At 36.4% G+C, this 16,643-nt stretch overlaps 1 protein-coding gene across 2 annotated transcripts in view; it reads left to right on the top strand.

Moving 5' to 3' along the window:
* The window catches only part of LOC145991127 (retinol dehydrogenase 11-like), an 80,282-nt gene extending 71,893 nt beyond the window's left edge, over positions 1-8,389 (top strand). For both annotated transcript variants that reach the window (XM_083126898.1, XM_083126897.1), the window contains exons 4-8: positions 2,474-2,707; positions 5,377-5,556; positions 6,258-6,364; positions 7,266-7,355; positions 8,175-8,389. In XM_083126898.1, the coding sequence (XP_082983024.1) occupies positions 2,474-2,707; positions 5,377-5,556; positions 6,258-6,364; positions 7,266-7,355; positions 8,175-8,324 (761 nt within the window). In that variant the 3' untranslated portion in view covers positions 8,325-8,389. The remainder of the gene's footprint in view (positions 1-2,473; positions 2,708-5,376; positions 5,557-6,257; positions 6,365-7,265; positions 7,356-8,174) is intronic.
* Positions 8,390-16,643: the final 8,254 nt, after the last annotated feature.

Below are 16,643 nucleotides of genomic sequence, written 5' to 3'. Positions count from 1 at the left end.
TATATTGACTATTGTTTTGTTCAGAGCGCATAGTAAACCACGTTATATTTTTATTATGTTGAAAGGTTATCATAATTGGCATGTGATTACTGTTGTAACACTTCTCTAATACACTCCAATGGATTTTTGAAGCTATATCATTTGAGGTAATAGTTATGTCTGGAGCACTCGGCTGTTCATTAGGTCTTGAGATTATTGTAGGTGTCCCGTCGTTGAGTAATACAGCTGAGGAATCTTGCAAGTAATTATACAAATCTTTACCTGATCGATCAGTTAGAGAACAGCCCCACATAGGGTGGTGTGCATTAATGTCCCCTGCCAGCACAAATGAAGTGTTTGGTGGAAGCTGCCCAACGATATTCTGCCACACTGTAACAGGGAAGTGCACTGTGGGAGGGCAGTAAATTGATACATAAGACGTATCAGCAATCCGAACACCTGTAATCTGAATTTGACTGTTTATATTTTGAAACAAAATAATGTCATACTGTATATTCCTTTTAACACCTATAGCTGAACCACCGTATCCATCTAAACGATCATCTCTTATCCAATTGTAACCTTTAAACTTCAATGTTGAGTCAGTTTTCAACCACGTTTCTTGTATAAGAAGGACATCTGCAGAAAAATAAGATAAAATATGTTGTAAATTATGTCTATTAGGAATTAAACTTCGTATATTCCATTGTAATATTTTCAAGACTTTGTCTGGCATGCTGGTTGTTGATATAAGTATTGCAAAATACTTGTAGCAATGCAAGTCCAGTCCTGGTTAACATTCAATGTCGAAGTCCCTGCTAGGCTACATAATTGTTCTATAAATAATGAAAAATTATTTAGGAATTTTGTAGAATTTTGTTCTTGTGCCCGATTTGGCTGGATAGCTTGAGCCGCCTCTGCAAGAACAAATAGTTTATTTTGTTGGCATGTTGTCGACAAATCCGGAGCATTGTCTTTTCGAGATCCTGACAAAGAATAATCAGGGTTTGTCATTCTCTTTTTATATTCATTTTGTCCAAATGGTTTCAATGTTTGAGAAGATTTCTGGCGTTTTCCTTGAGAAGACTCAGTCTCTTCCAAATATTTTCCAGCTTTCTTTGAACTGTACAATGGCCTTTTATTAGATACACTGTATTGATCTTGTATTATATTATTATGATATGAGGTGCTACTCGAATTGTTAGATATCGAAGCATATGTAAATGGCATTACTGTCTTTTCTATTTCCTGAACATGGCCAGTAGATATCTGTTCATATTCATACATATAGTTAATTTTTGGGACTTTCTTCATAGCTTCGTTAAACGTAACATTCTGAACTGTCATAATTTTGATTATTTCCTTTTGGCGTTGTTTTTCAGGACAGTTTTTGTCAATTGCAGTGTGCTCCTGATTACAATGGAAACACTTGATCTTATTTGTGCAAGAGGACGATTCGTGATTCTCACCACAGCGTTTGCATTTTAATTTACTTTTGCAATTAGCCCTAAAGTGCCCATAATAAAAACAATTAGTGCACTGTTTAATCAAGGGAATGTACCTATCAATATCAAACTTTTTGTAAAACAGTGTGACATATTGTGGTAACGATTGCGAGTCGAATGTTACAATTATCGTTCGAGTTGGAACAGCAACTCGAGTACCATCCTCGTACTTATACTTCACAATGCGTTTTACCTTTATTACTTTGGCTGTTGATGAATTTATATTTTGCAAAATTTCATCTTCACTTATTGACTGATGTACATCTTTCATAATTCCCATTCTTCGTACTCGGTGTGATGGAACGAAACCTTCCCAATTATTCTGTAACAGTAATGGATTCGAAAGGAAATCATTTGCATAATTAGATGTCGTAAATGTAAGTCTAGCTAGATTTTTCCCAAGGATATCTATCTCTTTCAAACCTCTAATATTTTCTTTGCTGACTATTTGGCCTAATTTTAAAATGTGAAGTTGACCAATGTTTCCTTTGCCATTTCCACCTGAGGCATCCTGATGTTTAGATTTCACAAATATTTCATACGGACCTAAATGATTACTTCTGTACTTCAATACCTGTTGCTCATAAACTTTTTTGGAACTTGATTTACTAATTTGTTGGGTGTAATCTATATTATTACACTGAGAATTCAACTTATTAACTTCTTCTACAGAAGTTATGATTTCCACGTTGCTGGAAAGTTCCATGGCACTAATGTCCGTGTCCATGTTGGATTCAGCTGGTTTTGTACCAGCAAATTTGGCTTTACGGCCTTTAGATTTTTTCATGAATTAATATTCACATTGTCGCACATATATTTAGAACGACACTAATATTCAAACAGTAAACTATAAAGTCTCAACTTCTAACTTAGAACACAAAATTATCTTTGCAACAAATCACTTACACAATCACATCTGTCCTCAAAGAAATTCATGTACGTAATTTCAATAATGAATAGTATAGCAATAATAACCAACATTCTTTCAGAGGAGATAATCAATGTCACTGGCAACAAGAACGTCATCGTGAAGTTTCTTGACGTAAGCTGTATGGAAGACGTTCGAAGATTTGCTGCGGAACTCACCAAGATGGAGAACAGATTGGATGTCCTAGTCAACAATGCTGGGATTGGTGGGTGCAGCGGTCGCACGAAAGCGGACCTCGTGCGGGTGATCGCCACGAATTACTTGGGCCCATTTCTCCTTACGCATCTACTCTTAGGTATGAACATTTTTGTTCTTGATGACATCAATATGTTCACTGTTTTCTCTACTTTATACTAATCAGATTAATGGTGAAACACGAAAAAAAACATTCCGATACATGATACAGGGTTGAATTGTATTGAATGGAATTGTTGTCTTAAGTACACTTCATGAACAGAAAGGTTAATCAGGACTGGACCTACATTAAAGTGCGATCCGAACCAATATGTGCCTCCACCGGGTATCGATTACAAGGGGACGACGCTACCACTGCGCCATCGGCCATCGGGGAGGCACATGATACAGGAAGAGGGGAAACCGGATAGGGTATGTGACCATGATAGCGGCCATCTTGGATTCAACTTCAAATTTTAAAATGGAAATGTGGGCATGTGAAACATACAAATGGGCAAGAATTTCAAGAGAAATGCGATGCTCTGCTTCATTTTCGTGTAACTTTAAATACTAAATCTGCTTAAAACCGAACTTTGTTGGTAGAGGCTCTTAAGGACTTAAGTGCATAAATACTGAACTTGAATTACAACTCCTGAACTTCTAGTCCCTTTTTCATGTCACATGTCAACATTTCCATTTTTTTTAAAAAAAGAAACTAAAGTTGAATCCAATATGGCGGACTTCAAGGTGGCCACCATGTTGGTCAAATACCCTATCCACTTTCTACCCTTACGTGTATCATGTATCGGAAGTTTTATTCGAGTTTCACCATGTGTTTTAAATTGATCTTTCCATACTTACAGACCACCCTGTACAATAAAAAGCAAGTTTTTTCATTCTTTTATCCATTTCTGGGCATGCCTTACTTAATTTCACAAAGATATTAAATGTTTTTGTCACATATGTTGCTTGCTGTGCAGTTGTGGCGTGAAGTCATGAACGCCTACAGGGAGAACCCTTGGAATAAAGAAAACTGACTACTACGTAGTTATTACTCCCTTTCTACTTGTATTTGTATCTCTTCCTCTCTTTTCAGGGTTTGTATATATTTGTTCGTGCTTGTATTATCTCTTCTTGATCTCTTCTTCTTCTATATTTTCCTTCCCGTTTCTGCCTTATTTTCTTTCGTGCTCTCTCTCTCTCTCTCTCTCTCTCGTCTATGATGTATTTCTCATATTTTCTTTCTCATGTTCTGCCTTGCTTCTTTATTTCTAATTTTTACCTTCTCTCTCTCTCCTTATATTTGTCTATCGCTTTCCATTCCATCTCTTTCTGTTACATGCTTCTTTTCTTCCGCTTCCCTTCATTATGTATCGCCCTTTTATGTCTTCTTTTCTCTCTGCTTTAAAAAGTTCCTAGCTTGTGATGACACGTAAACATGACTTTAACATTTCCCACAAGAATACGAATTTTCGATTTGGACTTCCTTGGAAAATTTTCTGCGGGTACGGTGGGATGCATAAGTATTACCAAACAAATTGTTCGTCCACTTTGTTTTACCCAATGAGAGCTTGAAGAAACGAAATAAAACGTCAAACAAGTTGCTGAGCCCATCTCTGTACCAGCATACTTTAAAAAATTATCTTTAGAAACATGTAGGTAGCAACAGAAAAACTAATGAAAATATTCATGCGCAGTCTGCTGAGCAATACTTGTGATTCCCACTGTACCCATGTGTGAATATATATTGCTTTTACAGAGCATTCCCTGACATTCGCTACGAGACTCGGCGGCAAGCGGCCCGGCATCAGCGCTTGTCTTTCCCGGTGAACGGGTCAGCGACAGTCGCTAGAGTCTGCTATTAAAATTACAGTTTTCATATTGTGTACTAACCTTGACTACAGAAGGTGTTGAAAATGATGTCCCTCTGCTGCAACACATTCCTGGCATCTCCGAAGGAAATTTGAATTTACACGTGCAAGTTCGTCTACTGTAATTCTCCCGATTTCTCGTACAATACTCTCCTTTAACTCACGGATGGTGTGTGGATTGTCTTTGTATAGCTACTTTAGTTTTTAGATTTCCCCATAAATAAAAATCGCAGGCTGACAAATCGGGGGACCTAGAGGGATTTTGAAACACCCGTTTCTTGTGAGAGGCGGCGGATAGATTTCCGAGGAGACTGTTCTAACCTTTGTCCTATCTCATCGAGTTCTTCCTCAGTAAGTACACGTGGGTTTTTCTTTCCACTTCTATTCAGAACTGACCTTGTTACTCTAAACATTTTTACGAGGTTTAATATAGTGATCCTATGTGGAACGGGAACACCAGGAAATTTCTTTTCAAAACTTCGTCGCACTTCTCCACAATTCCTCTTTCAGAAGTAACACTCGACAAGATAAATCCTTTGTTGTAATGTAAACCTTTGTGGTGCCATATTAAGCCACAATCTTCAACATACGGACACGACACAACACAACTTCCGAGAGAGGATTATACTGGCGTCAGTCTGCAACGTCAACAGAATGGGAAATAGAGCGAAGGCAGGGAGAGCGAAAAAAACAGACTGTAGCGCACGACTGTCGCGGACCCGTCCACCGGGAAAGAGAAGCTCTGACGCCTGGCCGCTTGCCGCCGAGTCTCGTAGCGAATGTCAGGAATGCTCTGTATATTTTGGAGTTATTCCCCAGATCATATATGAATGAGTGATGTTCAAGCTATCGAGGTCGTTAATTTTGAATATTATTTCGACCAAATAAACATAGATTTATCATTTTTTTTATCTTGCAGATTTGTTGCTGAAAACTCCAGGTAGCCGCGTGGTTAACGTAGCTTCCCTCGCTCATATGATGCCTGCCTCACGCAGCATGAAGTACCTCACAATGGACAACCGATACACGTCGTATCCTTACTCGAAACTCTACCTTATAATGTTCACAATGGAGATGGGAAAGCGGCTAGATGGAACAGGTGAGTAGCTCTAGTTACTTCACAAATCCCGATTGGACATTTTAATATTGAACGCTTATTTCGTCAATCCATTTGTCCCTTATTTCAATTTGTATTTTGAACATACGCGTATTTATTGCTTTATTTATCAAAGTTTACTATATTTATTGTATGTATTTTTGATAGGTGTCTTCTCAATATGACATTCCTTCACTAGGGACTTCCTTAAACTATTTCTTTGCATCGTTTTTATGTTTACTCAATTTTTTTCTATAGTTTACTAAAGTATATAGACTACTTCTTCAACAATTTATTTAGTATTTAGTAAATATCGTCTTCAATATCTCTTCAAATATTAACTAAAAATTTGCTTGTTAACTGAATATATTTTTAGTATTTTCTGCTTCCTTGATAAGATATTCTACAAACTTTTATGAATATTCATATACAATTTTACTGACTGTTTCTTTGTTCAAAGGAATTTGTAATAAAAATGTTCCATTTGCGAATACATGGATATTTTAACTGTGTAAAAGTGTTTGACACCAGCAGATGTTAATGCAAATATTTGGAGGTTGGTAGTGTGTTGATATGCATCAATTACTTACAATGAACTTTACTTATATAGTTTTTTGTGATTAAACAATTTACAAACTTATTGTTGAAGGTTTGTTCTAATTTCCTTTATGTTTAGTGTATTTTTCGTCTTGTCTGAATTCCAGGCGTGACTGTGAATGCAATGCACCCCGGAGTTGTAAGCACGCAGATCTTTTCCAACCTGAACTCCTTCGAAAATGTTCTGCTGTATCCTTTCCGAGGAGCCTTGAAGGTAGGATTTGTGCAATTGTTAAAATGTCCTTGTCAGTGATACAGGGTCTATTGTAACTTATGGATTTACTTATTATTAGGGGCCCGAGTTCTAGGCACTAAAATTTGCCCAAATGAGGGGAGAGAATGGCACTAAAATTTTAGGGGGAAAAAGCACTAAAGAGCACTAAAAATTAAAAAGGCATATACTATAATTGACATGAAGTTTTAATATTGTGAATAATGAAAAACCTAAAATTTGAAATATATCATCCAAACTTTTATGTAGTGCTATTCTATAATTTTGTAGTAGTTGGGTTGACGACCTATTCTTCTCTTTATATAAAGCTACTATCAGCAACATAGAGAGGATGATGAATGTTTTTTGCATAGTATTATATATGAACAGTTACGTTCATATAGTACTTACCTTTTTAAATTTGAGACTATCATAAATTTAGACACTGGTAAGAATAAGAAAGTGCATTTCGTAACAATCTTTTAATTATTTATCCCATACTTTCAAGGTTTGCAAGAAAATTAAATAGAAATTTTAAAAAATTGGGGGGAAATTAATCTGCTTAGTAAAGGTTTTCATTTGTTTATTCACAAATTTCCTTTAAAATAGTCATTTGGATTAAAATATTTACGGTTTTGGAAACAATAAAGTAATATAAATGTCGAATATTTTCAAATACGTATAACGTTTATGTGTTGTGATGGTTCATAAAAACTAAATATGCTGACCAAGGCAGAAATTTATTTTATTATAAAACATAAACTAAACGTTTAGTTTATGTTTTATAATAAAATAAATTTCTGCCTTGGTCAGCATATTTAGTTTTTATATCATGGAAACAAGGCTTGATGGTGTTATGATGGTTCATGTTAGGAAATCTGTAAAAAATATATTTTCTTTGTAGACGCCTGAAGAAGGAGCCACAACGGAGATTTACCTGACGGTGGATGAAAACGTGAAGTCGATTACTGGAAAGTACTTTGTAGATTGTGAGGTGAGCATTGGTCTGTGGACATCTTTGATATAGCTATAAAAATGTATAGTTGTGCGTGCATAAAGGGGTGTTCGGGCTCAGCTATTTTCTAATTCATGGGTACTTTGAGTATAAAGGCGGCGGAGCATGATGATGATCGCAACACCTCCAGTATGACGGAAATCAAGAATGTGTGGAACCCTACTCTACCCCTCCCTTACTTACACTACACAACACACAGTGCAATGCATAGAGTATACCTGTAACTTGTACATTTGTTTACCGTAAGCATTCTTGTATTATTATTCTTATAGTAGTACAATATACCATTCGCAGGGCCTCCAAAATGACGTAGTGATAACGTCGTCGACTTGAAATCAAAGGACACCGTGTTCGATTCCCGGTGCAGGCACACAATGGTTCGGATCTCACTTTAAACTGCAATCCCACTTCCGATTGGCTCAACTATGTATAAATTGAACTTAAAAACAAACTCAACAACAATAATCTAGCTGTATTAATAAATGTTAAACTTTCGGAAGAATTTTACGTTGTGATTTTCTAAAGCAGAAATGCATGTTTAAAAATTTGTTACTCGTTCAAAACATTACGCTCTGAATCTACGTTTCTGGTCTTGGTTCAAATTGTGGGTAGACTGTATTATAATGTGATAAGCATAGGTAATCAATTTTAATCACATAATATAACTGTTAAGAACTTAAGTTTCTTAAGACATGAATGAAATCGATATTGTAATTATTATTCTTTTAAATTGTGCAGTACAAATTTTCTTAGAAAGATAATTGTTTTAGGCATTAATTTCATCATTCCTTGTTGCAGGTAACACCCGTAAACACGCTAGCTTTGGACCCGGCATTCAGGGACAGACTTTGGGAAACGACAGAAGAACTTTTGAAATTGAAGCCTGAAGAAAAAGTTCACGCCATATTACAGAAGAATCCGAAAGCTTTAAAGAACGGATCATTGTAACAAAATTACGATTTATTGTGTGTGTTGTTTCTGTTCTTAATTAAATGTTGTTATTTTTACCTTAATTCTCAATGTTATTTAAAATGTTCCACCCACAAGTAGTAAATTTACAGTAGACTTTTTCCCTGACTTTATCACGGTGTGAAACCAAATATACTTCGCCGTTGACACTATAGACTGACGTATTGGCATCTATATATTGTTCTTTTTTGTATGGATATTGGATATTTCATGAAAATCGACTGTGTGCTTGGTCTGATAATATCAAAAACCTATGTACCTGCACGTGACCTCACCTCGGCAACGAATATCCTTGCACTACCACCAGTTCGGCTCACGTGTGCACGTTGATCTTGTTCGGCAAGAATTATGGGTAACAACCCATTACTAGTATTAATAATGAACTGAATGAAACATTCTACGGCTTAAATGTAACCCTATTAAGATAATAAATAAAAAACACTGGCGTACGCATAATCTTTTGTGAATATTACATATCTGCGTTCTGGGGGAGATACACTACAAAATATTTCATAATTACCATTTTTAACCTTAGTCTTAAAGGTTTTTCAGACAAAAAAATGTAATTTGGCGGGGGAGTCATTTTAAGGCGGGGTTTCAGCTTACGCTTTGGTTTTCCCCGAGTTCATTACTGCTTTCATTTGCAAATTTTGAGAAAGTCAAAATTTCGGAAGGGGCTGTAGCCCCATCAACCTCTCCTCTGCGTACGCCAGTGGCAACAAACTCTAGCTCTTTTTGGATCTTCCTGCTCGTACTCGATGTGTCCACCAGTGCGGTCCTCCATGTATCACGTGACAATAAAATGAAAATGTTAAGAGCTCAATACCTGACCTGCTTAACTTACTTGGTTAAGCAGGTAAATTGTGTGCTGAAAGACACACACTAGTGGACACAACAAGTGCTCGCAGCCAGACAAATGAAAAGGAAAAGAATTGAAGCCCAGACAGATAAAGAAGACTGGTTCGACAGTGTGCAGCTTTGTAATAAAATGAAGGAATTGCTAGGATTTTTATGGAGAAAAGCACACAAGAGATTTTAAAAAAACGCAAATGACTATACAAGAAGCGCCTCATGATCTAGTTAATATGAAAAAGTTACTGCATGAACAGGTAACGCTTAGCCGTTTCCAGCCTTCGCAACAGCGTGTACTGCTTCGCTCTGCTCACTCGATCCCTCCCCTTCCCCCTTCTCATCCGCTATGCGCGGCTTTGCTCCACAGATTCCGGGGATAGAGCATAGAAACGAACAAGATTCAATGTAATTGTTGCCTTTGAAAAGAATGTTACTGTTCTCGGTTGGATAGCTAAATTTCTTTGATGTTTCTTTACATATTATTTCACATTGGAATAAGGAAAACTTCAAAAATAGTTTTAACAGAAGCATGTGGTGATGGAAGCTGTTCTTAAGATTTTTTTAGTAGGCCTTTATTTGTAGAACAGAGGCAACAGTATATCAATTCTATGCTGGAATTAAGTAACCTTTGTTTTCATATTTTATAGAGCTTTTTCTCATCCTGTATACCTAATAGTGCGTCGATTGTTTTCCTCAAAACATAGTTCTCGGGTTCGAATCCAGGCCTGGGCATAGGTGTTCTTTGTGAGTGTCCCTTCATCAATTTCATCATATTATCACAGTAGATGTATTTACAATAGGGACAGGACAGGAAAAGGAAGAGCTCCTCTCCAGCAGCTTTGCTACACTTAAAACTTGCTCAACATGAGCATATGAGCTTTTTGCTCAAGTGTATTACTCTACATAATCCAAGAATTTTGGAAAAATCCCCCTCGGGAATTTTTTCGGAAAGGAAGAGCTGCTCTTATGCAGATTTGCTATACTTAAAACTTGCTCAACATGTTCATATGAGCTTTTTGCTCAAGTGTAATACCTGCTTAACCTAAGATTTTTGTAAAAATGCTCAGATTGATTTGTCTATACTTAAAACTTGCTCAACATGTCTATTTGTTCAAGTGTAATACCTGCCTAACCCAAGAGTTTTGTAATTCGGAAAGTATTAACCCCCCTCAAGCAGATTTTTGTCTATAAACTTGTATCCATACCTACCTATACATATTTACTTCAGGTTTAAGTTTAATTGGATACCATTCAATTTGCTTATCTAATATTAAAACAATGCAATATGCAGAGACCCTCTCTAGAATTGCTCCGTGTTTGCATGTTTCCCCTCCTTGTCAGTGTGTGGAATTCCCGAGACGGTAGTATTGATTTTTGCTTTGCATGTTCTCCTCAGCGCCAGTATTTACAGAAATTCCCGAGTATTGCATCAGCTAGTATTGTGAGACTGACTGAGGAGAACAGATGTGTTGATACAGTGCTTCTCATACTTACTGGTTTAAATTTATATTGAACAATATAAAATCTGATATTTGTTGTAAATCACTCATATTTAGAGTCAAGCTGTCCCATGTTTTGCATGTTTGTGCAGGTATTTGCGCTGGGTTAGTGTGAATGAATATTTATTCTCTTTTTCCACTTGTAAGCTATTGGCTTTACAACCTGTCATAAGATTAATATTAATAATATTAATCCATAGAGATTAGATTTAAAACCCAGGAAATTTTATATAAATACCAAAGCCAAAAATATTAAGTGTATACACACATACACACATACACACACACACAAATCACACAGCTGAACTTAACTGATATTTTTTATTCAGTATAAAGTTTTGAATTGAAACCCAGGAAATTGTATATAATAAACAACAGCAAAAATGCCGAATCAAAAACATTGTAATCAGTGCAATAAAAATATATCCAGCTCCAATTGGGCTAAGCACCAAAAGATTTGTAACCCAGACAAATACAGAACTCCCACAATAATTTGCCACAAATGCCATAGAGAATATAACATGGAATATTTCACATATAAACATAAAGATACTTGCTCTGCACAATCATCAACATCTGGTCTGAAAAGAAAGCACGAAGCACCTGTTAATGCTGGACCAGCAAAGCAGCCACGCCATGAACCTATCCGTAGCAGTTTTAACGGCCAATTAAGGGATCACCGGTTTGTATCAGAGCCAAGATGTGGCATTAATAATTTTTTGAACAGTGTAAATCCTGATGTGCAGGCAATTCTTAATGCACAAAATGGGTCTTATAAGCTCTCCCTCAAATTGTATACACAATATAAGAAGCCAAATGGCACAAAATTTATACAGCCCCACATAACAGAAACTGTACCGGTATATTCAAATGCAAATTTGGACAGAATAATAAGCAGGTTGATAGATCAATTGAATATCAAACACTCTGAATTTGCGGCAAAAGAGTCCGGATGGAGCCTATGCGGTTCATCACACAAGTTATATGTTAATATTTCTGAATTCAGCCCATTAAAAGGTTCTACATATCTGCCATTACCTGCTAATATCAAAAACAAAAGAGCCGTGGTCAATATAAAAAATAATGACGCGAAATGCTTTTTGTGGTGTATATTAGCTGCTCTGTATCCAGTTTCAAGGGATCCTCAGAGAATAAGTTATTACAAACAGCATGAACATGATTTTGACGATGCAATGGAGGGTTTGGAATATCCAATGTCTATTCAGAATATTGATAAATTTGAAAAAAGGGCCAGGCACATCAATGGCAAACAATTATCTATTAATGTATTTATTTGTTCCACTGGCAATTGCTTGATAGCACCTCTCAGAATCAGTACAATTGATGATGATTCTGCTGTTCCGATTGATCTGCTCTTAATTGAAGGGGATGGCACATATCATTACACTCTGATACACAGTCTTGAAGCTTTAGTGAGAAAACAACAAGGCAAATCCAATACAATATTCAAGTTGTGCAGAAGATGTTTAACTGAATTTGATGGTAAAAAAATAATAAATGGGGTTCGGGAAGTGAATGCAGAAATTGCAAAAAATAAGTTAATTGAGCATCTGAAATACTGTGGGAATCATAAACCTGTTCATATGGTGATGCCCAATCCAAGTGAAAATTGCAAATTCAAAAAGTATGAAGCCTCGTTGGAACACCCAGTATATATTGTCTGTGATTTTGAATCGAACGTCAAACCTTTTGCATTCTGCAATCCAGATCCTGAAGAATCTTCAAGTACACCATACCAACAACATGAACCTTCCAGTTTTTGTTATACAGTTATACGGGATGGTGTAGCTAGTGAGCCGTGCTTATACATGGGACCAGATGCCATCAAAGAATTTGCACTTAGAATAGAAAATGAGTGCCGTGACATAGCATCTAACATCTTATTAAAATCAAAGCCCATGTTGCCTTTAACAGAGGAAGAGATTGAAGATTTCAACAATGCAGAAAAATGCCCGGTATGTGATTCTGAATTTTCAGATACAAATATCAAGGTGAAACACCATTCTCATACAGATGGTAAATTCTTAATGGCCCTGTGTAATAGCTGCAATATTCAGATCAAGAGACCAAAATTTGTCCCCATATTTTGCCATGGAGCATCCAATTATGATTTCCATCATCTGATCAGATACGAGGGGTTTGACAAGCAGAATTTAAATATTTTAGCTGAAAATGATGAGAAATATATATCTATTAGCAAGATAATTAAAGTTGATGGTGTTCCTATTCACATAAGATTTCTTGATTCTTACAGAATTCTGTCCGCTAGCCTGGCTACATTGGCCAGTCAATTATCTGATGATCAATTCAAAATCACATGTGCTATGTTTCCAAATCAGGACCTGAAATTAATTAGGCGGAAGGGTGTATATCCATATGACTATGTTACAGATTTTTCTAAATTTGATGAGTGTTCCCTGCCACCACAAGAAGAGTTTTACAGCAAAATCAGAGGATCTGGAATCACTGATGATGATTATCACCATGCTCAGTTGATGTGGAATAATTTAAAATGCCAGACATTTGGTGATTATCACATGGCATATTTAAAACTTGATGTCACTCTCTTAGCTGATATATTGCAGGCATTCAGAAAATCTTCCATGCAAAATTATAAACTGGACCCAATATATTTTTACAGTGCCCCGGGCCTAGCATGGGCCGCAATGTTTTTCAACACTAAAATGCAATTGGATCTGATCCACGATCAAGATACGTATCTGTTTATGGAGAAATGTATGAGGGGGGATGGTGCAATGTTCCCAGAGATATGCCAGAGCAAATAACAAGCATATTATGCTGCCTGATTATGATCCAGCACGGCCATCAAATTATATACTGTATGTAGATGCAAACAGCCTCTATGGTCATGCCATGATGCAAAAACTACCATATGCAGGGCTTGAGTGGGTTGAAGATTACAACATTGAGGATCTTCAGGATTTTGATGACAGTGACTATGGTATATTCTTAGAGGTTGATCTGACAATTCCTGATGATTTACACAACATATTTTCTGATCTGCCCCCAATTCCCGAGGTTCAGTGCTCACCTGGCTCTAAACAGAAGAAGCTCATGATGACTCTGGAGCCGAAACAGGGTTATGTTACATATTACAAAAACCTCCAGTTCCTGATGAAACATGGTGTTCAAGTGACCAAAGTTGGCAAAGTTTTGAGGTTCAGGCACTCAGAATGGTTGAAGCCATATATTGATACAAACACAGAGCTTCGAACATCTGCAAAGAGCCAATTTGATAAGGGCTTGTTTAAATTGATGGTGAATTCAGTGTATGGCAAAACTATTGAAAATGTCAGAAAACATACCGATGTTAAAATAATTACTGACCCCAGCCGGAGCAAAAAATTGGTTGCAAAGCCCAACTTCAATTATAGAAGAATTTATGATGAGCACATGGCACTTTTCAACATGAAAAAAACAAAGATCAAATTTGATAAACCTATTTATGTAGGGGCTGTGATATTGGAATTGTCCAAATTACATATGTTAACATTGTATTATGATGTGCTGAAACCTTTTTATGGTGATCGTGTAAAATTATTGTACATGGACACGGATAGTTTTATTCTTGATATTCAAACAGAAGATGTTTATCAAGATATGTCACAGCCTGAATTGTTTCAATATTTTGATACCAGTGAACATACAAGAATTCAACCCCACAACAAAAAGGTGCCTGGCAAGTTAAAAGATGAGACATGTGGTGATGTTATTGTGAAATTTGCTGGGTTAAGTGCCAAGATGTACACTTTTGAGACATGTAGTGGCACTGTTGCCAAAAAGGCCAAGGGTATTGGCAAAGTAACTGTTGAAAAAGATCTTCAATTTGAAGATTATGAAAATTGCATCAAATCCCAGAATTCAATCAAAACATCAGAATCCAGAATCCAGAGTGTGGATCACTTATTGACTTCAAATATTGTAAGAAAAGTGGCCCTGGACCCACATGATGATAAGAGATGTATTTTATCATGTGGCATACATACTTTACCATGGGGTCATTGTGATTTGAGAAGTGGAAATCAATGCCTAAACACAGAGCATGATTTGAAATAAATAAACATGCCCATGAACTTATTTGGGTTCAAAAAACAGGTTATTATGGACCTGCCAACACCACAACCCTCTCCTGATATGCTGTCTAAACTGAGTGGCTTGTTAATTATTCAACTGAACAGCATACTTACAGATGTTGATGATGAAACAGGCAAAACATTGTACATATTTAACAATAATTTAAATCATTACCAATTACCTGTAGGTGGGCAATTGCAATTTATTACAACCCCTGAGGGTGATGTCAAGATTTTAGTAGGGAGAAATATTTATAGAATTAAGCACTCAAACATGATTTCTGGCACTGTATATACTGTTTCTGCTGGTGACTGCTTATATATTGAGGTCCCTGGATCTTATGACAAGCTTATACCCTTTTTTATAGAATTAAGAATCAGATACTCTATAATAAATAACTATTAAAACAAAATGCCTAATGATATTTTTGGCCATACAAGACATGAAGATCACAGTGATGAGATTCTGATGCTTGATGTCAGAGTCAAGAAATTAAGAAGTGATTTACAAGCTTTACAAACCACACTCAATGCCAGTCTTCAATTGGAAATTACAAATTTACAATCACAATGCATGGACCCTCTTCTTAAAATTGATTCCGAACTCAAATTGCTGCTTCATAAATATACTGATCTGGCCACATTAGATAATTTTCAAAGTTTGGAAGAAGCTGTAGCAGCTCTTCAAGCCAAATTTAAGACCCAGGCTAACAACTCTGAGCAATTGAAACAGCAATTGGAAGAGCAAATAAATAATGTCCAGGCACAGCTCCAAACAATTGTCAAAAGCATAAAATCACAAGAAGATTTTGATCTAGTGATTTCCACTCTAAAAGAACAGATTCAGTCACTCCAGATACCTAATCTGGATCCTCTGCACAATGCCATAGCCGAGGTTAAAGAAAAAATTGAGACGCTTGAAAATTTTATGAACAACTTGCCATCTTCTGATGCTTTGAGTGCAATAACTCGGAGTGTAGCAAATATTAAGCTGCAACTTGAAACATATGAAGATTTTGGAAAAATTCAAAGTACCATAACCCATCTTGAGGGTACAATAGCAGCAGTGCAAAGTGATTTGGCAAATGTACAAGAATCCCGCCTGCCTGGTATTGTAGACACACTTGTCAGTGTCCAGCAACAGATCACAAAGCTTGAAAACCTCAACACTGAATCTGAGCTATCTCATTTTCATCATTTGATTGATGATATTCAAACAAAGCTTGAAATTTTACAACAATCCACACCCTCTCAGGCAGATATAGCCCTGCTCCAAAATGCTATGCAAAATGTGGCTGATGCTTCTGAATTAAACAATGTGAAATTGGCACTTGAATCTTTGCAAAATACAGTATCAAATCTTCCCACATCACAGAAACTTAAAAATATTAAGAGAGCTGTGAATAGGATATTGAAATCAGAAGATATCAAGAATATCCAAGCAGAGATCAAACAACTCACTCAGACAGTGGCCACTCTTCCAACCAATCAACATATTAATGAACTGCATGCCCTGTTTGAGGATATCAGAAGACAGGTCCATGATCTTACTGCTCAAAATTCAAAATTGGCAGTTGTTGAAAATTTACAGCAAATTGTAGCTAATATCAAGCAACAGCTAGGGACCATGGAATCCAATCAAGCAAATGCTCTCTCTGTTTTTGCCACCCAGCTTCAAGAGATTGTGCAACAATACAAGAAACTTGTTGTGGACATAAAAATTAAGCCAGGCCATGATGATGTTGTTAGGACCATCAATGAGCACCTTGAATCTGTAACAAGCAGATTGCTTACAGCAGAAAAAGAAATAACAGGCATAATCGAGAATCCAA

This window comes from Lepisma saccharinum, chromosome 8, assembly GCF_977018435.1.
Source record: "Lepisma saccharinum chromosome 8, izLepSacc3.1, whole genome shotgun sequence".
NCBI classification, from domain to species: Eukaryota; Metazoa; Arthropoda; class Insecta; order Zygentoma; family Lepismatidae; genus Lepisma; species Lepisma saccharinum.
This window is presented reverse-complemented; position numbering and strand designations above follow the sequence as displayed.